Below are 26,196 nucleotides of genomic sequence, written 5' to 3' on the forward strand. Positions count from 1 at the left end.
GTGGATAAGTAAATTATCTTTAGAGAAATTTTGGTTTTTCTAAACCTCTTCATTTTCCTAAACACAGATTTACTCCTCCTTAGACAAATGAAAGTATATATTACAAATTCGTCTTTCAAATATATTAACAAAGATGAGATTCTCATAAAAATACTCTTTCTGTTGACTGGAATGATTAAAGAATCATTGCAGTCAACAGAAACTCCACAGATCACTCGACACTTGTTTACATTCCAGATTATCTTCCTATCTAATTTTCTAAGTTAATTAAGCATTTACAAATCAAAAACACTCCCTCTTGTTGATCGAAAAAGCGTATACGTGACAGTTACGGCTGGTTAATTCCGTAAAAATAACGTAAAATTCACCAAAAAATCAGGAGAAGGAAGAGGAGAAGGGATTGTCGGATGCAGAGTGGTTTGGAGGATAGCTAGTTGCAGTTCTGTATTCAGAGCGAGGAGATGCTGATCATTACCTTTGTTACTTGGGCAGTGTTTGTCTGATTGCTTTAGCTCTATACTACGCACTGACACTGCTTCAATTTGTAGCCAGAACCGAGATAAATTGGGGATAAATTGAGCAGGAACCAGCCGCTCCAATACTGAAGTGATTATTTACAACACGAGCAATTTGTTATTGCTTCTCCTTCTCCTCCGCATCTTTCTTCCAATGCATCTCCAATCGAATCATCTCATATTTCCTGCTACAAACCTTTCTTTCGGATATCGAGCAATTGTAAAAGATTTGTCGCTTGTAACTTCGTTTATATATTCCTCTTCGCTTTCCTTTTCATTTATTCTATCCTCAGGCCATAGATTTTATTTATTTTTATTTTTGTATATTTAATTTCTCCTTTCTTTGATTTAACTTTTTTCCCCTAATTTTGATAAATCTCATTCGATTTTAAATTTTCCTGTCAATTCTTTTCAATTTTATTCATTAAATTAGTCCTTCTACACATTATTTTATCGTTGTTTCGCTCTTCTAAGTACTTAGAGAATTGGAGAAAGTCAAAACTTAAGCAGAAATTAATTAATTTTTGTAAAATTTTAATTGTCATTAAAAATAATTTTAATTGTGAAAATGATTAATATATATTATTTTTTTTAAATTCGAATTTTAATTGTTGTAAAGGATTAATTTTCTATTTTTTAAACGAAATTTTAATTGTTGAAATTGATTCATTTTTAGAGAAAAATTTTAATTGTAATTAAATCGAATAATTTTAATTGTTGTAAATGATTTATTTATTTCTTTTTAAATATTATTTTTAATTTTAATTAAATCGAAGAATTTTAATTGTTCAAAGCGATTTATTTTTTTAAAAATATAATTTTTTTAATTATTAAATTAAATTTATTAATTTAAATTAAAGAAAATAAATGATGTATTTTACGAAAAATTTAATTAAATTATAAAAAAATTTTTATATAAAGATATATTATAAATTTTTAATAAACGAGTTTGTATAAAATTATATATTTGAGAAATCACGTAAAATACAGTTTTATCCTTTAAAAAATTGCATCTAAAAATCTTCTTCTTTCGTAGAGAAGATGAAGATGAAGAGTAGAAAACAGGAAAGTACATTAAATTAACGTTAATGAGGTGAGTGAAATCGCGTAGTGAATCGCGGGATAAAAACAGTTTCTACTCGTTCTAAACACGAAATTTCTACGATTTAACAGGGAATAATTGCATTTTTCAACAGTTTATTCTTAAGTCGGCGCTTGTCTTCTTTCTTTTCTCGAAAATTGAAGTGGAGTGATTGAATTTAAACGTTGGGGGAATCTTTAACGTAAATAGGGGGAAAGCAGGGGAAAGAAGGGAGCAAAAAGTAATGTTTACCCTCACTTAAACTATCGATAACAATTATTTAAGGTGGAAAACTCGCAATAAAATTACACCTTCATTGAAAGAAATGGAAAATTGATTCTTGCTGTACTTTTTCCTTACTGCAATCTCGACAATCGTCGTCTTATCGAGTCCTAATGAGGGAATCAGAGACGACAGTTTCCTCCATTGCCTCATTAGTAACCGATAGCTAAATATAGTCGAGCAGCTTTATCGATTTCCTCAAGGGAAGACGGGAAAGATAAGCTGCTTTTTTTATCTTCCATCCGAGTTCACCATCCGGTGACAGCACTAATATTTCCGGAGTCAGAGAAATTTCTAGATTCCGGATATCATTTTGTCTCCTCGCAGATTGTCAGTTCTCACGGACTCTCTGTAGATCCTCTGATACACACTCTCGGGATTATATATTTAATACAACTCGCTTCTGACTGCAATGAAGTTTTTCTCTATCTAGTCCATCCGCATCCTCCGTGATTTAAAGTTGTTTTTTCTTGTGTAGAAAGTTGGAAGATTTACTTGGTAAAGTATCGTTTCTACCTGGTCGTTCGAAAATGTCTTCTAGACAGGAGTAGGAGGATGAGGATGATGCTGAGGAGGAGTAAGGGATGCTGAGGAGAACAGACGATGAGATGCGAGAGGTGTGAGATAATTAGAAGGATGTGGATGATGCTAGAGAAGAATAGAAGAAGAAGAGTAAATGAGAGAGATAGTGGGATGCGAATGATGCTAAAAAGTAAGGTATACAGTGAAGTGAGAGTTAGAAGGATGAGAATGATGTTAGGAAGAATAGGAGATGAGATGCAAGCGAAGTATGAGAATTAGAAGGATGCAGATGATTCTAGAGAAGAAGAGAAGCAGACGAAATGAAAGCGATGGTGAGATGCGAATGACGTTGGAAAAGAATAGCGGATGGAAAAAAAGTAAAGGAATTAGAGGATGTGGATAATTTTAAAAACTATTAGAAGAATAAAAATGATATAGGTGAATTGGGAGATGTGGATGATTAAAAAAGGCAAGAATAATGCAGGTAAAATGATAATTACGAGAATTTGATTAAAGAAAAAGTATAGAAGATATAAATGAAACAGGACTAAACTGTAGAAAATTTTTTAAATAGTTGAATTATGTGCAAATTTTAATAAATTTTTAATAAGTTAACATTAAAACATAAGAAAATTTTTTACTTAATTCGTATCGAGAGAATAGAATTATTACCTTTTACAAGAGAAAAGTTTAATTAAACATTTTAAAACGCAAATGTAGGCAATAAAAATTTAAAATTTTTAAAATACTTTGATGTTATTTTACAGATTTATTGCTAAATTTATCATTTAATTTTTCCAGATAAGCGATGCTTCTCATCCGAAGATGCGTAGCATCAGTCATCAGCATCCATCCAGAGAAGGAATTTATAAAAGAAAAATAATATCGGGACGTAAAAAGGAAGAAGACGAGCCGACAAATAACAAGAAAAACCTATATTTTTATCCTTAATAAAGAGAAAAGGAGGAAGAAAAGTTAGATTCTAGAAGTTAGTCACGTGGAAGGAAGCTGCAATCAACTCACCATCCAGGAGCGAAAAAAGATCATCTGTAGACAAGCAAGATGGTGGAAGAATCAAACTTTTATTATTTTGGGGTAAAAAACAAACTAAGAAACATTTCAGATGCCAAATTGTATGCGTTTCTACAATATAAAGGGGGATAGAACATCGATAGATAAACCCTCCCTCACTCAGTCTGGAAATCAGTTCTTTGTTAAACATGGCTGTACGTTAACGAACAATTAGTTACTATAGAAGTAAATCTGGCAAAGAGTCGGGTCCATCTCGTTCGCAGGACGAGCAACCAGCCATGAAACGAGTAACTGGGTAGGGGACAATCTGTTCCCCTTCAACCAATTGTCATTTGATGTATGACACTCTTCCCTTCGTTAGGAATTTTCTTCTATGTTGTTACGTTAACAAAACGTGGGAAAGAAGCCACGTTTAAATATTATCTACCCTCTTCTATACATTAAATTCGTGGGGTTTCTCTTTTTCTTTAGTCAGATTTCGTGTTACCAAGTTGTAATTTCGATCAGTCACGTTACGCCACATAAAGTCGGTTAAGGATCATTAACATTAAATCCTGATTTTATCGGCTTGTATAGTTTAATACGTTAAAATTGCACTTTAATATTTATTTTATTAATATTTTGACTTTTTTTTTTTTAGCTAGAAACCTTAAGTTCTATATTTGGTTTTCGTTTTTCTGTAATTTTCTATTGTTTTTCCATATCCCTTCTCATTTTTCAGCTTAAATTTCTAGAAATTTGCTTTCAAATTAATTATTTATTGCTATAAAAAGTCTTTAATATCTCATTCTGATAGACAAATCTCTAGAAATTCGCTTCTCTAAGCGCTCTAGCTTGATTAACAATCCTTTTTAATGGGGATAAACTATTTTAAAATTCGCTTCTGTATACTTATAATTCATTTCTTACTTCAACAAATCTCACTTATTTGCACTTTACATCTTAATTTACTCGTATAAACCAACAGACTCGTTTCCATCTTCTCCAGCTCTTCTGTAAACACACATCTTTCCATCACACTTCATTAGTTATCACTTTCCTTCCAAGTTTTATCATTCTAAGCTTTTTTCGCTCTTAAATTAATGCATATAATACATTAAAATTAATTTCTCTCTTTTTATTTTATATTTTCGTGAATTAAAGGCGTATAATTCCTCTGGATCGTGTTTAAAATCCACGTCTTATTCTAAATCTCGAGCATCCTTTCTCTTGTTCTCGAACATCTTTCATTTATTTTTAAAATTAATATGTTTAAATTTTTTGAAATTTTAATTTCTTATTACTTGAATTTACCTATTTAATTAACTATTTTAATATTTTAATTCTAATTTTTTAAATTAATGCAACAACAATTCTCACTTCTCCAGCTCCATCTTCATTGACTTGCTCATTTTCAACTTTGGATTTACCTTATTAAACATAATATAACTCCTTAAAAATTTATTTTTAATCTTTTGAAAGGGTTTTCTTTAAGAATTGATCAAAAATTAAGCAATATTTTACATTGGATAATAATTAAAATTTCTATTCAGTGTGCTCACCGGATGCTGCGGATCACATATAAAGTTATGGATAAAATCGTCATTATTTGAGAATTATAATAAAAAACTTATATACTTTTATAAAAAATATTATTAGATATAAGATTTAGATGATAATAAACAAAATTTACGCTAAAAATATGCGTAAAAGTTTAAATTTTAGAAGAAATCTATTGTATATATACGTATATACGATAAAAGTTTAAGTGAAAATTAATGGATTCGTCTAAGAAATTTGTAAAAAATATGGAATAAATTTATTAAATTTTGTTATAAATTAGAAAATTAAATGATATATAAAAATTATGAATCATATTTATCCATTAAAAACGTTAAAAATAATAAGAGATAATGATAAATTGTAAAGATAATCGAGAGATGCAGTGAAGTTTGAGTAAGATTTTCTTCATTTTATATACTAAAAACTTAACTATGTATATATATATATATATATATATATTTATTTATTTATAAAGTTTAAAAGACAAATAATAAAAATCTTGCCGTTAAATAGATCAATTAATGCATAAAATTAGTTTAAACATAATTACATTTAATCTCAATTGCTAAATCGCGTTTAATTAGAGCATGTTGAATGAATTTTTAATTAAAAATTACTACAAGTTTGTTTACTTTTAAGGTAAAACAAAGATGTTTAACAACCAGAAAAAGATTCCGATATTAATGTAAAAGGAGTATAATGAAATTAATAAAGATTCTAGCACTTAAAGTTACAGAAAAAATGATAGAGTGATGCCGGTAATGGAGAAGAGTAAGAGGATGAAAACGATGGATATGGATAATGAACAGAGGTAAGAGGTTGGAAAGAAAGGATGCGGATGATGAAGAAGAATAAGAGGTTTTAAACGAAGGATGTGGATGATGTACGAGAATAAGAAGATATAAAGGAAGGATGGAGATGATGGAGAATAATAAGAGAATACAAAGAAAAAATGCAAGTGATGGAGAAGAATAAGAGAAAACAAAGAATGTTTGAGTGAGTTTTAAAAAATACAAACGAAACAATAGAATTAGGAAGATGAAGATCACGTTAAAGAATAACACACGGATGCAGATGTTAAAAATTAAGAGTATTTGGACGATATTGAGAACGAATGAAAGAATGAAGTTACCAAGATCATTCGAGCAAATTTGAGATCAAAATTAAATAAAATAAATAATTTTTGGCCTTCAAAAAAGTCAAAAAATAAATTAATTTCTAAAGAGATCCTGAAAGAACACGATTGAATTATTTCCGACTTTCGGAACGACAAAAGCAACGAAATTTTATCGTAATTAAAGTCGGAGGAGGTTAAACAGTCGAAAATTAGGTGAATTGGTGTTCTTTGTCAGCCAAATTTTGCCACGATTCGAGATAAGCAAGAGCACAAAAGCACAGTCCGGGATGAGAGTAGAAAGGTGGAAGAGTGTTTTCCACCTTTCACTGTTGCATCCTTGATTAAAAAGCGAACAAAATAACAAGAGAATGGAGTGTAACAAAAGGGGACGCATGCGCTCAGACGTTAACATTTCATTCACAAAGTTTATTAATCGGACACGCTCGGCGACAACCATTATTAGGATTCGGTCGGTTAGTAAACACGGCGGGTATCCTTCGCCCCCTGGTGGGTCGTCCCCGTACTACAACACGTGCCGACACGCGACCCCGAGAGTTCGGCAACGGTGACGTAGTAGAACGACGTGCTTCACGATCTACATGCAAATTTATGGCGACCACCGGGACATTTTCCCATCGAATGGCCTTTTTGTTATTGAAATGAATCCCTTGACCCCGTTCGTGGCTCCACCACTTGACTGTCGACCGGACGATGAATAAAGAACATGCGCAATACACGGCGTGACGAGTGGAAAGCGGAAGAAAATTGGGATGTTGGCCGGATGATGAATAAAGATCTGTTTCGATCTCTGTTAACACGTGAGAGCATCCAGGATGATGATCGATGCTGTCGAATCTGCAACAGAACTTGGATTTTCTACAGGGATTTTTACCTAATTTACATTCTAGGGGAAGTAAATTATGTTTGAGGAACTCGCAAACGCTTGCTTATTAATTAATTATACGTATTCTTAATAAGCAACCCCTAAATATCTATACTGAACATAAGTATGTTCAGTTATATATTTAGGGTATATATGCATATAAGTTATTCGAGACCAAACTTAGACATGTGGCCCTAAGGGAAGAGCATGCAATAGACCACTGTTGTATGCTCTTCCATATGTAGGCCCTGTTATCCATTAATGTTAGTGTATAACAGGTCCTACATATTAATTTTTTATGCCCCTTGCAGCGCGAGGATCATATTTGCAGCTTGTTTCGTTAATCTATAAATTCAACCCAGCTTACAGTAGTAAAAACAAGAATTCTGTGTAAAAATAACGTCTGAGAGGGAGTAAGTGCTTATGTCTTAATGTAAACCACATAAAAATACCAATTTTAATAAATATTTCAATCTTTCGAACCTCCATTTTGAATAATGACCATTATTGCATATGAATCCTATCAGTACTTTCGCTTGCATTAATTAAAAATCTAAAAATAAATTTGTTAGGGGGCTACATCGATCAATTTCTGCATCATTTTAAGCTTTACACGATGATGAAAACGTCATAAATTTAATGTATTGCATTTCATGTGATCTTCTGGGACACAATTGGATCTTCTGAATGTCAACCTTGTTGCATTCTAAGAATACAAACAAAATCGAACATCCTGAACGATTTTAATAACAAAATTCAATAAAAAGGGCAATTCCTCCTGAAAATCTATAAACTTTTATAAATCTTAACCCTTTTAAATTACCCCAAGAGCACTTGAAACATATTCAATGAGCAATTTTCATTTTTGGAGCCTGGCTTACAATGTGAGTTTTTTGGCTAATGGTTCAACTATGACGAGATGTTGAACACGTAAAGTTTAATATTTTAAGATTTATCATCCAGATTTATGTAAAATTGGTTTTTTGGGAGGTTCCATTCCTCCAACTATAACCATTGAAGATTTATGCAACCCATTGAATCTCCATGTTAAAAAGTTAAAAAATATTAAATATCTTGAACTTTGATGATCTTTGAACACTTTGTAATTAACTAAACACGTTATTTAAGACTTTATGCATGTTTTAAACGCAAAAATTTCCTATTTTAACGTCTAGAATGTTCAAATATCACGTGAATGTTGCATGTTTCAATGCTTTAAATGTGTATAAACACTTATAAAGTTAATTTTTATCGTGTTTTAATACGAAAAATCATCTTATATAATAAATACATATTAAATAACTTCAAAATAATTACTTTCTAAGGGTTTTTTTTTAAAATTAAAAATGTCTCCTTTACGTGCTGATGTATGCCTTTGATTTTTTGACGTGGGAAAAAGTAAATAAAAAAGATTTTATTTTTTAAAGAAAATGTTTGTTTATTTTTTTTAATTTCAAACGTTTTTGGTTTAAAATAAGAAGAAAGTTCTTATGTTATAACTATGGAAACGTGAGTTGGGATCGTGTAAAAATATGTGGTGCCCCATCTGGTGCCTAAATATTGACTTCTTAAAATTAAAAATTAAAAATAAACAATTTCACTGATAAAAATGAAATTATATTTTAACTGTAAATCTATATAAAAGTATTATTTTTATAATAAAATAAAATAATTAATTATAATTAGATTAAACTGAACATATTTAGAAAAAATGCACATGAAATTTTTATGGCTATCTAAGATGATTTTTTATATAAAATTAATTCATAACAGATAAAAGAACCCTTTAAACGTTAATTTAATTCAATTCAAACTTTAAGACACATTATTTGTAATTATTAATGGAAACTTTAGAATAGTTTTTGTATCGTTCGAGAGATGGCGCCACACAAAGTTAAAGAAAAATAAATGAAAAATACGTTAAATTATAATTTAAAACAACACAATTTAAGTTAGTTATATAAAAGTTCACGTCCGAAAATCTAATTTAAAATTTAAACACGAGAAAAACAGGGATTAAAAAAACGGGTAGATGATTGGGTACAGATGAATCCATTGGAACATCAAAAAGCAGCCGCTGTATCTTTACGGCGAATTTATTTTATTACGAGTTTTTTCCCATGATGAATCGGCCCCAAATTGGGCATAAAGCGGACCGTCTCCCTTTAATTAACTGCATTCAAGCGGCCAACGCTCGCTAGGTGTCGCGACTAGTCAGGCGTGGTGGCGCTCGTTCCCATGACGACAGGTCACGTGAGCCGGATCACGTAAGCTGGAGTAAGTGCTGTACTTCCTCAGGAAGGAAGTTGCTAAATTCGCGCGCGACTCTCTCTCTCGCTCTTTCTTCCCCCCCTTTTTTTCGTCATCCACTCGTGACGTGACGTGACGTGCCTCACGAAGATTCGAAATAGTTTTCTAAAAGTCTTCATCGCTCTGTAGTATTTTTATTATTATTATATTTTTTTAATTATATTTTCCCTTTTCCTTCGTGATAAAGGGGAGGAACGTGAAGGTCATTAATTTACCTTTCTTTCCGCGAAATTTCTCGTTTATCGAACATTTTTCAATTGAATTTATCACGTGTTTTCTCCCCTCCCTCGCAACGTTTTCTAGCTTCGAAGAGGCGGAAATCTCCAAAAAATAATTTATGTCTCGTTCGATGAAAATTGTTTCTTCCTCTTTAACTGATTTAATACTTTCGATCGGGTTGGATAACGATCGCGTGATTGTTGCCGCCGTTTTTTCCCCATGCTTCGACTTATATATTCGTTCTTTTAATGATTTTTTGAAAGGTAACAATGGCCGATATTTGCCGTATTATAAAATAATACAATCTTGTGGTTGAAATGTATGAAGTATTTGTGTAACGTGATTGATTAATTCGTTTGCTGGCGTTGCTAAAGTAATTCAGTAGTTAAAAATAGGTTGAAAAATATAATAAATGGGTTCTTATCTTCCTATAATAGGAGAAAAATTGTCTGGAATGTGCATAAATGCTCTTAAAAATTGAGTAAAAATATTAGCATTATGCTAGTAAATTTGTTACAATAAGATCCTTGGGATATTTTCTCATAATATGGAGTTTGCGTCATACAGGTTTAATGGAATAACACACAAGTGGATCCAAATATCAACAGATTCTATAGCAACACATTAACTGGCTCTATGGCTCCATACATCAACACAAGTTTGATGGAACCACATCATTCAGATCCTATGGAAACACGCATTTCGCTGTATTATGGTACCATACATCATACAGGTTTAATGAAACTTCCATACACAGGTTATACCAAACAACAGCATCACACAAGTTCTCATAGTACGGAGCCAATTTCAAAATTCTCTTCGTGTTATGAGAACCTGTGTGATATTTTCTTATAGCTTTATCATTATCTCTCTAAAAATTAGTATCAAATTCTAATTATGTTAAGATAGAAAATAAAGCAGTAAAGTAATTTTTTTATTTATTCTACAAAATAAATTCGAAGGAATAAACATGAGAGTTTTAAATAAATGATAAAGAAGATTATGTGATGAGGATGCTGTATGATAAACAGATATAAATGTTTCAATTTGGCTAAACTTTTGGAAAATTTGATAAGAAAAAAACAAAATATTTTAAAATATATAATTTAAAGTATAATATATAAAATTTAATTAAATATTTTAATTAAAGAAAATTAAAGCATAAAGGAAATTACATAGAATCAATCCGAATCCTTTTATCAAAGAAGAAAAATCTTGATGGAAAGTATCCAAATTTTGCTAAATCGAAGACAAAAAAGGATAATTCGAGTTCAAATTGATATTATTTTGCAAATTTTAGTAATATTTAATAATTAAATTTCTATTTTTCTATGAATTTTTTTAATTATAAGAGCGAGACACATAGAATGATCGATTGATGAGTTAGAAAATGGTTTGGAAAAAAATAAAAGTATTTAAATTTTATCGAAGAAAACTCGAAATTTAATGAAATTGTGCTAAATGAATATTTTGTGATGCTTAGGATGAGGATTTTGGATGCTCAAAAAATAATGTTACAGAATGTATGGAGGAGTAGAGTGAATAAGAAGAGGAAAGATGAGTCAAGATGCAAGAAGACGACAATGAAGAGAGGTAAAAGAGGATTTTCGGTCAGATATCTGTCAACCTCATTAATATCTGTCAAGGCTAAAACACGATTATCAGCAGGATGAGAAAAAAGAGAAAGCTGGGCAGGTAGAAGGAACAAAACGGGTTTCCGTACAAAAATTCCAGTTTATCGACAGCCGAGTTGTCAATGAAGGTGTATTACATCAGAACATAAATGGATCTGGTTCACACCAACCCCGCGGCTGATAGGAGGCACATTGTCAACCCGACGTATCAATAACCGTATTCGCTACAGCTTATCTCTCTCGGTTGGTGGGGAGCCTGCGAGATGGCGCTCCGCAGATGATTTACACCTCGACACGTTTATCATTTGTTGTGCCATTCATTGTCCTTCACGCTCTTTTTGTCCTCATTTTTCTCCCTTCCATTAATAATTGTTATTAGTCTAATAGCTTACCTGTTTTGGTCAGGCGCAGAGGATGCGTGTCCGCCGTCGCTAGCGGGTACGGTTTCCCAGCTACTCCTAAAAAAACAAGAAAAAATGCAACAATTTTAACATTTCTACGCATCAATTACCCCGAAACGACGCCATTTTTGAGAAATTCAATTCGGGAGTTGTGACGAGATTTAGGCGCTAATCAAATCCATTTTTAATTTTTAGTGAGGTGTTCCGAGATTTCGGCGCCAGTTATGGCAATTTTAAATTTTATCGCGTAAAAAGGGTGTTGTAAACTTTAAGTCCAGTTTAAGCTTACATTTGCGAAAGAAATAAATTTGTAGGGTCATTATCGTGGATGAATCATTGTATGCAACTAATATTTTAACATTTTTCATTAACTAAAGCACAAAGGATCACTTATCCGCCTATTGTATAGGCTTAATTCTCTTTCTTGTGACTAGCCAGTCATCGGCCTTCTTCCTCTTCATTGGTTGCTAGTAAAAAGCGGAGGATTCATGGATAGTTGGTTCTTACCCGTCTCTCGCCCTCATAATGGATCCGTCTAATTGGCAAACGGAGCAGTTAATGAATGGGCTGCCTCCATTTTGCCAGCTCTGGATCCAGGTGATTAGCTCCCTCCATTTTCAGGGGTTTTGCTGATGATTGGTAAATCATACGCACAAAAAAACACGGAAGAATTATTCTAGACAGTGAGAATTGCCACGCATAAGTAGCAGAACATAGGAGGCCATTTGCATTTAAGTTAAATAAATTACGGCTTGAGGCCTCATCATAAAAAGGCCTCATGCTTTTAACTTTATTAATATTTGATCGGGGAAAGGCCTCATATATTTTATGGTTCAGAACCACGAGAAGCCTAAATAAGGTCTTACTTTTGGCGTTTTAACAGACACATATGACCCAAAATGTCGGATTTAATTATAAATGGGTTGTAAATTTAAAGATTAAAATAATTTCTCCTTGGTATATTTAAGTTTACACGAGGCTCTAGTGTATATTTAAGAGATTGCAACGTGTTTTTGTAGATTCTCATCAATTTTTCGCATGTATAATCTTTCGTACGAGTGATTTTGTGCGAGAAACTGAGGGTAATATAAAGTAAATTGCCATCATTTTTTGCCTAATTAAATTAAATTTTTAAAAATAAAACAAACAGAGATATTCTTCTACATGATGAAAATATTTAGCACTTAAAACGGGGCATGCATTTTAGGAAATTAGCAGAAAAATCCTACTTACCAGACGAAGGAGAAGGGGATGAAGTTTGAGCAGACGGCAATGGTTTGTCTCTAGATGGAGGCAAAGTCGTTTCTGAAGCTGTAAACGTAAGAACTTAAACTATATAAGGGCATTAATGGCATATATAAGGGCATTAAGCTAGTAAAATTAATATGAATAGCACTTACACTGTCTAAGAAAGTTGAGATGAGCGAAGAGCACTTCACCGTTGTAAGGATTAGTCAATCGACTGAAATCCTCCCTATTGAGCTGGCACAACTCTCGACCCACAAAATTAAACCGATTGATGTCCACATCGTGAAGACTATATTCCTTGACTGCCCATTCTAACCATTGTTTGACATGATCCGGATTCCATAGCAATGGATCTGAAACCCATAATCACACTATAAGAATGGCCCAATTGAAGTAATAATTAAGCAAATTTTTTTGATAAAACATCGAAAATTTTAAAGTTAAACCTTCGAGACACTTGTTAAAATAGGGAATTTGGCAATTTTTAAAGAAAATTTTAATTAAATATAGAAAAAAAAAACTAGAAAATTTGGGTGCTTGGTGGCTTCTAGCACAAGGTTTCTACGGCTAATTAAATAATTATACGTTTAACAAGTTTAATAATTTTTAAAATATTAATAAAAATGGTAGCAAAACTGGAAAATAATTAGAAAAAAATATTAAAAAATTTATTTAAATAGGGAATTTTTCTTTTTATAATACACAAAGTTTAAGGATAAAATAATTATATTCGAATTAAAGTTATTAAATTTTTTATATATTACAGAAAACTTTTAATTTTTATTATAAATCGAAAATATAAGACAAATTCGAATCATTTTACACAAAAATCTGAAATTTCTCTAAGTTATCTTTGCTGCATCCATCCTCAAAGATCATCCAAACTTGAAGCGCGATTGCTTGTGATTATGGGAAATAATTTCGGTAATTATAGATAGAAGAAGATAATTAAAGCATAAAAATGTTGTTTACTTAATTAGTTTATTATTTTCGAATAAAAAATGCATAATAATTAAGAAATTTAGCATAAAATCGGTCGCTAATTGCGGATGATTTTCATTCTCTAAATGATGCGGAGATGCGGATTTAAATAGATCTCTGCATCCGGAGAATAAAAATCATATTATTTTTAATTAATATTTTTTAAATGTTAATTTAATGTAAAGAAATCATAATAAATAAATTATGTTAAACTTTAATTTATTTTTAAAATAAATCGACATTTATTCTAATGATCTAGTATATAATACGCGTAGAAACTTCTGTCCGTTAACCGTTATAAAGCCTAAATTGTCTTGTTTGGTAACCAATTAGTACGATTCTGCTGCAATTTCGAAAGGAAAAGACAAGTTGATTTAAACTACGTGTACTTGGAACCCATTAAACATGATAAACTGACTTTTGGGCCACCCTGTAGAAAGATTAAACTGATATATAGTATCAGAATATAGATTTGATAAATAAAACATATAGAATAAAGATCGATTTGGAGAGGAAAAAATAGATTTAAAAATATACTGTACACATGTAAAATAATTAAAGATTTTAGGGTTTTGTAGCATGACGACTTCGCTTCTCACGACTTTCCATGTAAAAGTATCGAATAACCTCCATTGTAAGTATCCTCGCAGTCATATTTTTCCCGATTTTTCCCTACAAAAAATGGTGCGAATTTTCTATCTTTCCCTAATTAATCCCCGTCAAAAGTTGACAGAATAAACTGCGTGTAGGAAAGAAACAAAAGGCAGACTCTACAAGATACAGAAGGCGAAGAAGGAAGGGGGAGAAAGGCTTTTTTCCCACGGACGTACTGGTTCTGGACGAGCGACTCCAACTTGTGCCAGTATTGTTGGCCAAAGAGTGCCCCGCAGTCGACTAGACGTAGACATACGGTCAGTGAAGGTTGATGACTTTCTAATACAACAAGCCACCCTCTGCAGGGGACCCAACGTCGCGTTACGCTAGATTGAATGAAGTTGTTATAGACGTCGCCGTCGTGTGCTTGCCTATTGAACAGCATCGGTTACATCCCTGGTAGTTACAGGTCGTGACGCTCGAATGAATCGAGAGGGAGAACCAACTTGCGCAGATACAGCCATTCAATTGGCTATCAATACTGCAATATGTACTCCCGCCATATTAGTTTTGATAAAGGTTCGCCCTTGCCATCTAATTGGGCCTCTTTGGCGGATGCCAACGCTAATTCTTCATTTATGCCAGCACAAAATGATCAAAAAGGGCTTTATTCTTAACCAGAATTATTAATATTGTTAATAATTTTCGCTATTTTAGCAATAAATTAATTAATTTTAATGTGGCTTTGTTGTAAATTGAAGGCTTACTCGTGGAGGGTACGTGTTGAAGCGCGTGTTTATAATGCTAATTTTTCACTTGTGAGAGCATAAATAGTAGAAATAAAGATTTATTAAGGCCAGAATTATTAATATTGTTAATAATTTAAGCTACTTTAGCAATAAATTAATTAATTTTAAGGTGGTTTTATTGTAAATAGTAGGCTTGCTCGTGAGGTGTACGTGTTGAATTGCGTATTTTTAATGATAATTTGAATCAAAGAGAAAATGTATTGCTGCTGTTGTAGAATTTCAAGATTTTCAAACGTAAAAAAAACTAAATTTTGCCGTAATTTGACATTATAATAATTATAAATTTCGGGTTTTGTTAAACAATACTAAAATTTTAATCGGATAAAAAATGCAATGAGTCAGGCCTACATTTCCACAGAGTGGCATTTAATTATAATTATGAGGTATAGGACTAAATTACGTTCCTAACAACAAAAAAATTAGAAAAATAAATAGAATTTAAGCAATAAAACCGATAGAAAGTGGATAATTTGACCAAAAATGGAAGAGAAATTACCATTTTTTAAAATGCAGGAACAATGCGATTTCGAGTTAGAATTTAAATTATAAATTAAATTTCGTTTATTTTCACTAATTATATCACATAATTGTTAATTATAAAAGAATTACGATAAATTTCTAGTTAATTTAATTACAATTATGAAGAAATAAGCAGCTATTGAATATAATAAAATGTAGTTTCAGTAACGAATGGTTCATTGTTAAAGTAGTATAACTTTAGGTTTTATAGGTGATAAAAGCATAATTTTAACCGCAATTTCTAGGATTTTTATGGCTATAAAACAGCTTTAAGCATTAAAAAATTGATTTTAATAAGAATTTAATCAGGTTATAGCGTCGATTATACAGGATTAAAGATAGGGTGAATGGTGGAAAATTTTAAATTATGGCTTGGAGTTCTAATTTAAAAAGTGTCAGCATCCATAATAATAATTTACCTATGATAATGAGAATTTTATGCAGCCAAACCTGTAAACAACGGCCAATGAGAGAAATATAAAAAATGTCCGTCGTTCGAAGGTGGACGTCGTTCGGGGTTTGATTTATACGCAATTTAAAATAGAAAAGTTTTTTTTAATAAAATGGCCGTTGTGTAGGGGTGATCGTCTTTGAGAGGTGTCCTTTATTAGGGGTTCGACTTTAAATTAATTAAAGATTTGCAGCTATATCGATTGAAATTCGATCGTAAAAGTAGGATCATTATGGTGGGATTTCGCAGTTAAACAATGGGATTTTAACTATGATGACGTTACAGTTACGTCACAGAACTCCGTGCGTAATTTTATAATAGTTTTATTTACATATTATGTTCAAAATTCCTTACATTACGAGCTTATTTATAACGGTTCTCTCAATTGGCTGCTGGGGTTGAAAGGGCACTCCCTAAGCGAGTAGTCACGGATCCCTTTGGAAAATGGCATTAAAATGATTTATGTTACGTATTAAACGTTCAAAAATGTAGGACAGAATGACGTTTTATGCGTTGTACACCGAATGGTTCCCTTTAAAATGTGTAAATAATTGGAATTTTTTTCGTAATCGATATCGATCGGGGGTGAGTAGGCTGTAACTAGGCGATTATATCTCAATTTGTATCTTAAAAATTGTGGATTTTATGGAAAATTTGAGTAAAAATTCACTGTTCCGAGGGATTTTTAATGAGATTTCCACTTAAGATTATGAATTTAATGATTTTATACAGCGTTATTTGTTGCAAGACTAATACATGGTCAAAATCTCAATTTCTATCGTAAAAACTGTGGATTTTATGGAAAAATTACTTAAAAATTCGATATTTGAACGATTTTTTAATAAAATTTTGTTTGAAAAATATAAAATATATGTTTTTTATGGCAAAATTTTACATGAAAAGTGCTTTTATTGATCAAGAATATCTACTTCATAATGTACAGTACAGTACGTGATTAGGATAAAGTTATAATTATGTATTTACATATTATAGAATAATGTTTAAATTAAAATATTTTTCCTTGTTTCTAATTTTTATAAACTTTTTGATAGAAATCAATTAAGAAATTCCTTAAATTTCGTCTAACAACTTCGATAAAAGTGTTACAAAAATTCGAAAAACTGTCAGAAAATCAAGTAAATAGTCTAAAAATCTGAATAAACATTATATAAAAATTCAAAATATCTTCAAAAATTATCAAAAAATCTTTTAAAAATCTTAAAAATATCATTTAAAATGTTCAAAAAATATCTCAAAATTATAAAAAATTTTCAGAAAATGCTAGAAACGATGGAAATAATCGAGTTTTTTTTAAAAATCATTTTAAATGAAAAATTGCTACAAATTTTGTTGAAATTTTAATTTTTTATTTGTTTTATTTATAATAATTTAAAAATTATTAAAGTTTTCGCATTCAAATTCATAAATTAAGCTACTTTTACGAAGATAACGTGGAGAAGTAAGGATGAACTCAGGATGAAGGATGCTGCGATGAATGGATTGTTAGAGGATGGACAGGCTTAGGAACGTAGAAGGATTGTGAACCTCAAAAGAAAGTTATAGGAGGTTAAATTATGTGACCCATAAATCCCAAGAAAAGAAAAGGAATATATGTTGATAGGAAGATCATGAGGATGAAGGAGAAAGGAATAAGTAAGAGCAGGAGGGGAATGAGGTTGATATAAAATGAATTTTTAATAAATATACCACGTAATTTCTGAGAATCAATAGTAAAAATCGTTTTAATTTTTTAATATATACGGATTTATCTTAGCAAAAACACTAAATTTAAGTGCTCTTAAGCTATGGGAGTGGTTGTATAAATATATAAGTAAAGGCTCATTAAACTCTGCATAAGTTTGTAAAAATACGAAAACTCGTAGCACTTTTTACATTAAGTTTACTATAAAGGAATAATTTACAAAAGTAGCTGCAATTTTTATATTAAATCTATTGTAAAATTCTTATCTTTGATCATTTTAAAGAGGTTAACATTAAAAACTCCAAATTACATTAAGCTAAGGACATAAAATAATAGCGAATGACTTGTATGTTACACGAGATAACCTATATTCTTAATTATAAGCTTAATTAAATCTTTTATAGCACCTAAACTTGTATTCTGTAAACTTTTATATGTGCTAAATACAAATTCGAACTATTAATATTACATAAGATCTATTGTATACTTTTAAAATATGAAGAATAGGCTACAGGCTATGAGTTATATAGCTACAAACCGCATGATTACAGGCTACAGGCTTACAGCCTACGTAGCTACAAACTACATAGCTACAGGCTACAGACTATGGGCTATAGGCTACATAGCTACAAACTACAGGATACATGAGCTATGAGCTAAAATTTTACATATTCTCAATGATAAAAGACATCCTATATCGTGTAAATTTTAGCCCGTAGCCTACGTATGTTATCAAATTCCACTTATATATCCTTAAAAATATTTAGTTTTTTTTAATAAAAATGATTTAATATTCTATATATTTAATGTATATAAAGTTTTATACGCTTTACATATGCAAAAATTTGACATACTTTAAACGCAGTTTGACGTTAAAATATATCAAATTCTAGTTCATATTCGCTATAATAACTCATATAAAACTTTAAATTATTGTTGCGTAATATGAAGAATTAGTTCTATATCTGATTTTAATACAAAAATTTGCATATATGAGCGGATATAATCTGCAAATTTGCATTAAAGTCGAGTAGGTTGCAGTGTAGAACACGGATTCGTGCTACAGAACCACAAGGAATTTAAGCTATAAATCTACAATTTATACAATAAATCTAGGCTTATTTTAATCTGATAACGTTCCTAAATACATATAATATGCAAAAATTATGTTTATTTTGATTTATTTATGCGTTACAACACGCAAACTTCTCCAACACGCACAACAACGCTTTAAGGAGCATCACTGTTGATCTTCCGTGTAAAAAAACTGCATAAACCGTAAAAAGTACAGTAAAATATGGATTTACAAAGGTATTTTGGCATGGCCGGACCTCAAATTTATAGAAGAGAAGCAGTTTTGAAGCTTATAATGGAGCAAAAGGCGTTCAGACATCGATAACACACCCCCATACAAAGTGACAATTTTAACTAAAATTTACGCCTCTCACGATCTTTAAAGATTTAAATCTTTAAAAAAGGATTAATTACAATAGCCATAAACTAAGCTAAATTATCTGCAAGTAATTATAAAGTGTACAAGCGTGCGTTTGTATGTCTGTTCTCGTTTATTGACAAGCCAGGGAGTAGTTTTATCGAAGCGATACGTTGTAACAATCGCTCGTATATTTTGTTGTAGCTACAGTATAGAGTCATCGTGGATATTTATGGCGCTGCAACCCATAAAAGGGCCTGGCTGCAGCAATCTCTCTCAGTTATGATTCACGCTTCTTGTCTCATCTCCCTCATTGATCTTGATGAAGCCGTCTCTTATTGGTGCTTCACAGTTGCCTGTCACAGGCGGGGAGGTGTTATGTGCTACAACCACCCTTCCATTGGTAGACTGGTAGGAGTGGCCAAGTTTCCTCTATAGTTACCACACAAAATGGAGTTTTTGGATGCTTGATTGATTGTAAAATGAATTAAATTTGTAGTTTAGAGCTTAAAATCTTTTATTTTTTTTTACCAATTATCTTTGAGATACTGCACTGAGGAATCCTCCTCTCGTTAGAGAAGCGTTAGAGAGGGAGGTTTTTATCACTTATCATCACTTAGAAGATGAAAATTGTCCATGGCTCTTGCAGGAATATGGAAAAATTCTGATAGTTATCATCCATCAAGTTCAATTCAGTTCATTCTCCTAACATTTAGATATCGTTTAGTGCAGATGGGCCATTTCCACGTCTCTCTAACTGATTCTTTTGCACAAAAGTTTGCTCGTATGCAGAAAAAATCTCTTATTAACTGACTATAAAACCCTGAGATGCTGAAAATACAAATCGAAATTCGAAAGTTTGAGTACAACAGCTTATATTTAGCACCTTAAAAATGTCATTGAAAGGTTTAAATCTTTAAAATTAATTATGGTAAAATCTCTCCAACATCATCATCGTCTGTCTACGCTTTAAATCATAGATGATGAACAGCGATTTTCATCTTCTTAAACACGATTGAAAGAGGATGAATTTGAGTTCTGTTTTGGTGTATATAGAGCCTGATTGGTTTTAATTTATAAATTTTAAGCTAAAATGTTAATTAAATGATAATAAATGAAAGAAATGATAAAAAAGTTATCTAATTATTCACTTATAGTCGCATGTATTTAATTCTAACTCGTCCATTCATCGCTCTTTATCATCGTCTTTTTACGTTTTGTGGAGAGGTAATAATGATGATGATAATAATAACGAGCGATCTTCGTTTTCTTAAAACAGAAATGGACTCGTAATTTATTGAAAATATCCTAAATTTTCCTCTCTAAAAAATGATTTATATCCTCCATTTTGATGCTGAATTGTGCAATAATTTATAATTATTTTTTAAAGGTACGCAATGCTTACTAAATCTTGTAGAGTATGAAATATTTTAAGTTAATTTTTACACGATTTTTAACTAATATTTCCCCCATTTTCGCTATGAAACGGTAAATCGCCAACGGAAACTTCCATGGAACATCGTCTAAAAAAGAAACTGGAAAAAATGTACATTTTTGCACAAAAAAATTGAAGAATTTTAATGAAAATTATCGACACGTAAGTCTCTAGAATAAGATTGCAAAGTTATTCTTAGATTCATTTGAATGAGCAATTAATCAAGTAGCTTGTTGCCTGGATAGAGTAGCCAATTGCGAGATGGACATCCATCAATCGTCGAGACATTAGAATTGGATATGCAAAGTGAACCCTTTCAATAGAAACCATAAATTTTCATGATGAAGTCGCCTTCTACCGATTAATCTAATGATTTAAATCACGCTCGAAGTAACCCGTTGCTAAGTTATATACAAATTTTCGAGTTACAAATCTTCATTTGCATAATCTCGAGTTTACATCTACTCTTGTTTCTCATTAAGAAAAATGTTATTAAATTAAGTTTTAAGCGAGATAAAAGTATAAAAATTGAAAACTATATTAAAATTATTTATTATTTAAGCTTAATTTTGTACAATTTAATGGTTTTTATTAAGCTAAAACGAGGGGATTCTTAAGGAGTTTTCTGTGTCTCTAGGGGTAATGCGTCAAAGATTTGTAGAGGAATTACTGGTTAAAGAGCTATTAAATTACATTTTACACGAGATAAAACTGTAAAAAATTGAAAAATGTATTAAAATTATTTATTATTTAAGCTTAATTTTGCATTATTTAAACATTTTCTTAAGTTAAAACGAAGAGATTCTTAAGGAGTTTTTTGTACTTCTAGCGATAACATATCGGCTATTTATGGATAAATTAGCAATTAATAATGTAATTGAGAGTTTAGATTCGTAAAAATTTATAAAAATAACATTTTAAGATGATAAAAATCTATGATAATGCAATTGTTTTATAGAATTTAATCGCGTATCCATCTATATTGCAATATAGATAATCAGTGTTTGTCGTATGACAGCTGATTTACCTGGCATGTCGAAGAATAAATAAGCTTCTACGTTATCATTTAGCAGGACTGCTGACATAAATATTGCAGTCAACCAGACCATTAATCAATTAAAGATAATCGCTGCAGGCCACCGGCTCTTCCGACAAATTGCTTTCTGTCTACCATCGCTCTACAACTGCTTTCCACCTTCGAGTCATGCAGTTAGTTCTATGTACTGTACAGTACATAAATGGCTTTAAAGTATAATTTTTTCCTATGTTTTGCATAATTTAGGCTATGTTTATGCTAATGTAAGTGCATTACTTCCATCCGGTTTTGCTTGCGAAGAGCAGCTCACAAGCAAACCTAATGGAAGCATTCACTGTCACCCCTTCCTATGCCTCTACTAAAAAAAAAGAAAGAAATAAAGATGAAAAAGGTTTGTTTCGCATAAAAATTTAAAAATATATTACGTTTAAATAAATAAATGTACATATAAATTTATTTTATACTTTAATATATATTATTTCCTCTACAGAAAATTAATATATCCTCGTTTTGTAAGCGCTCATTTATACGTTAAATTATTAAAAATTTCTGCTTTGGTTCGATGAAAAATATCAATTTTTATATTAATTAAATAATTAATTTGCCTAATTAAATTAAATTAAAGCGTCAATTTTATTAAAATTTTTAAAATGATCGTTTTTTTAATATAAAAAGAATTATTTTCAAAATTACTTTTTCAGTTTTTAAAAAATTAATTGTGTTTATGTTACTAAATTTAATTGTGTTCATTTCATAAAATTTAATTGTGTTCATTTCATAAAATTTAATTGTGTTCATTTCATATTAAAATAAACTGTTAATTTCATAAAAATTCAATTGTCCATTTCCAGAAATGAAATTTGTCGATTTCGCGAAAATTAAATTGTTAATTTCGTTAAAATGTCAATTTTTTTTAGTTATTTTCACAAAAATTAAAGCGCTAACTCTATTTAAAAAAAACGAAATTAAGCGTTAATTTCGCAAAAATTAAAGTGTTTCCCGCAAAAATACGATTTACCGTTAACTAAGACTTAAATAAAAATAATTAATCTATCTAAAAAAATAAATCCCGATTAATATTTCATTAAATAAACGAATTTTAAACTATTAAAGTCTAAAAAAATACAGTTTATAGGCCTTTCACTGAGATTTTTCGCGAATATTATAAATTAAAAAAAGAAGAAAAGTTTTAGAAGTAAGTAGAGATAAGCGGCTGTAAGTCTGTACAAATCCGGACATCTGAAATCTTTAAAATATATATATATATATATATTATTTTTTTTCTTTCTTTCTTTAAGCTGTGTGAGAGTGGTTATCGGCCTGTCAACTCTCTGTCAAGTGAGAGAAGCTGAATGTCGAAAGTTGGATGCGAGAACGTTGTACCCTGAGGCTAAACTACTACATCAACTTATTTCTCGGTTGGCACCTTTAATCACGAGTAAACTCGCTTTCTTTCTACACTTCTTCTTATCTCCTATCGTTGTGAAATATGTGTTGTTTGTAGATAAGTGTGCTTCTCTTACATGCGTATATCACGCGGTCTCTACCTAAGGCTATGTTACAGATACGCTTCACACCGAGTTGATCGCAGAAGGGGTTGTTTTATTCTTTAATAACCTGACAGAATCGTAAAATAAGCCTTTATTGTTAACGTTTTGATAGTTTATAATTAAGCGAGATTAAAAAATTGTATAATTTCCTAGCCAAATTGTCGAGCTTTTGTCTTAATCTTCGCCGTCAGGAGTGAATCTATAGACTGTTTTATGCTCGAAAAACGAGTGTAGAATGTGTAGAATGGTTTATAATTGAATCTATAGCCTGTAGGCTTAAGTAAAAGTAACGTTTACGAGCGTTTTGAGTGTATAAATTGAAGTTACGCGCGTAACAATCTACGTTTTCTTAAAGATTCTAGCATCTGGTGTACTAGAGGCGAGCCTATTTTACCACGTTACGCCGAAGTATATAATTAAATAGCCTTTATATAAGTTAATTAGTTAATAATTAATAAAATAAATTCATAAACGAAGGAAATTTCGGGTCTTAGAAGACAATCGAGGTGCACAGACTGGTAGGCGCCCGGAATGCATTCTTCGGTTCTTGACCGAATCGAAGTAGCCATAAAAACTTCGGACGTTTTAATTTAAAAAGCAGAGTGACCAACGTCCCGAAGTAACTTCCGGTCGAACGTCTTAGCCATCGACTTCCGGCCTTAAAAGTCACCAACTGTACTTTGCGAGGACATAAAACTAAGTCTAGATCTGGCATAGATAACGTCTGCGAGGTAAACAGTTGTTAAATGTAAAGATAAGAATTCTGCCAGTTACTTTTTAACGTTACGGATGTTACGCGTATACGGGAAGTTTACTCGTAACCGGTTTCGATAAAGCCAGGTTTTAGAAGGTATTTAAAACTGTAGGCGGATGTAGTAGCTAGTTACTCACCTGCGGGGACGACGACGCGTTTGTCTGGATGAACTCTGACCTTTTGGGCCACCGACTGGTCTTCAATCTGTCTATTATTGGATGGAGAACGGGTGTCGGAATGTCCACCGAGGTTGGAAACCAGAGAGAGACTGTCCGAAGTCTTTGTAATATCTCCGACGTAAGGCCCCGATATAAGGTGAGCAGCACCAGTGACGTTACTGAATGCGCTGGGGCCGAAGTATCTGTTTCTAAATGTGAGTGCGGGGTTAAGAACGTCCGATTTGCACGAATCGGTTACGGGGTTGGACTTGGTCGACGTCTGTTGATGGTCGTATCTGCGGCTAGAGATCATAGCGTTGGAGGTGGTGGAGTGCTGACCCGCCGAAAAGCGATAGGTGCAGCCGGTCCACTCGGGAGGATGGCTGCAGTCCTCGATTTTCACCTGAACACCTTGATCCTCCGAGCATAGAGGTGGTAGGCCCAATGGCGGGCTACACGAATGCAGAGTGGTCAATCCCCTCCCATTTCCGGAGTGTTTGGTGGTCAGATCAACCTGTCCGAAGGAGCAACTGCTCGAGTTTTCGTACATCTCCGCACCTAGAAGGGGAGAGAAAGGCGAAAAACTTTATTAAAACCCACATGGAGGGGGATAGAGACGACGAATCTTTCCCGCGGACTAACCGCATCACTTCGTACGGGTTTTCTATCGTGGGAACCATTTTCGGACGTTTTAATTAGGTCGAAATTACTCTCTCATTTTCCCACGCATCGCGAAATTCGCGTGACCCGTGCCACGTGTCGACACCCTCGATGGCGCATCCCGTTTGGCGTGCCACGTTGGACGAAGAGAAAATTTCGGGTGTCGCCGACGGCGATTCTTAAAGATGGCGGTTTATTTGCCGAGCGTATTCGACGGTGGCAGATACCATTCCGGTAACACCCAAGTCCGGACGTCCTGCGAGCCTCCGGTTACCGGAGAAGAGGAAATAAGTACCACGCTCTGGAAATCATATAAAGTACGGGAAAGGTTTTAGCGTCATTAGGAAGAAGGAAACTCGGATGAGAGAGTGAAGCTCGTAGTGAGGAAGTCGGTGTGTGCCTGAGGGGGAGGCCGTGCGTGCAACGGCAGGAAGGACCCTATCTATCACAGTCTATCAGCCGTGATTCAATCCTTCCTGTACCCCGGCAAAACGGAGGATGCGGGCAAAAGGGGAAGTAGTAGCTAAAGCGGCGCTCGCGGCCAGCATATTGACATGCGCTCGCATATTTTCGCACCCTCCTTTCCTTCCTTCCTTCTTCCAGAATTTCCTACAACGCCGCCAAACGTATATATGTTTACATACATAAAAAAAATCACTCCCTACCTATGCTTCTTCCTTAAATTCCTTCCGGATATCCTCGGAATGGCGTCACTAAGGAGTTCACCAGCTAATCTGCCGCCTCCTAGTTGCAGTCACACATCAGTCCGAAAGGTTACGCACCCCTGCTTTTGTTCTGTGGCGTGTGGTTCGCTGGCGCCTGTTTCGATCGCTTCCTCGCGGCCCAACCGCTGGATTGTTTCTGCAGCCGCTGCTCTGCTCAGTCATGATGCTGTCCCGTTCCGTCTCCCTCGCTCTCCCCCGCTAATACATAATCTTAACTCACCGTGCAACTGGTGACTCGTATTTTTCCCATTCCTCTCGTTTAGCTCCGCAGTTTACAGGTGAAGAAGGATTTACAGGGGCTCCGGCTCCGGATGAACTTCTTTATTATATAAAATGGAATTACGTCTCGGGATGTTTTCTCTAAAGGGTTTTTCGCTCGTAAATCCCCCTTCTTTTACCGCTGCCCGGGTTGCAATTTATTGCACGCGAGTTTGTGCAATCGCTCCTACGCCTTCATTAGCTAGTATTACTCGCCATAGACGAAGAGAAAGTTTATAATAATAATTTCCTGCAGCGACTGGTCGAGGTATAAAACCTTATCAGTCGACTGCGTGGAGTGTTGGGTAATGGACTGGACTGAGACGATAAAAGACTCATGGATTTT

The 26,196-nt window shown here is 32.7% G+C and overlaps 1 protein-coding gene across 1 annotated transcript in view; it reads right to left on the reverse strand.

Moving 5' to 3' along the window:
* The window catches only part of LOC136974690 (Friend leukemia integration 1 transcription factor-like), a 48,651-nt gene extending 23,929 nt beyond the window's left edge, over positions 1-24,722 (reverse strand). The window contains exons 1-4 of the mRNA XM_067269632.1: positions 24,187-24,722; positions 12,939-13,139; positions 12,772-12,849; positions 11,530-11,595 (exon numbers count right to left, since the gene is read on the reverse strand). Of these exons, the coding sequence (XP_067125733.1) occupies positions 11,530-11,595; positions 12,772-12,849; positions 12,939-13,139; positions 24,187-24,520 (679 nt within the window). The 5' untranslated portion in view covers positions 24,521-24,722. The remainder of the gene's footprint in view (positions 1-11,529; positions 11,596-12,771; positions 12,850-12,938; positions 13,140-24,186) is intronic.
* Between the last annotated feature and the right edge of the window lie 1,474 nt (positions 24,723-26,196).

The sequence above is a fragment of the Centruroides vittatus genome, unplaced genomic scaffold, assembly GCF_030686945.1.
Source record: "Centruroides vittatus isolate TY-2023 unplaced genomic scaffold, ASM3068694v2 contig_352, whole genome shotgun sequence".
Lineage (NCBI taxonomy): Eukaryota > Metazoa > Arthropoda > Arachnida > Scorpiones > Buthidae > Centruroides > Centruroides vittatus.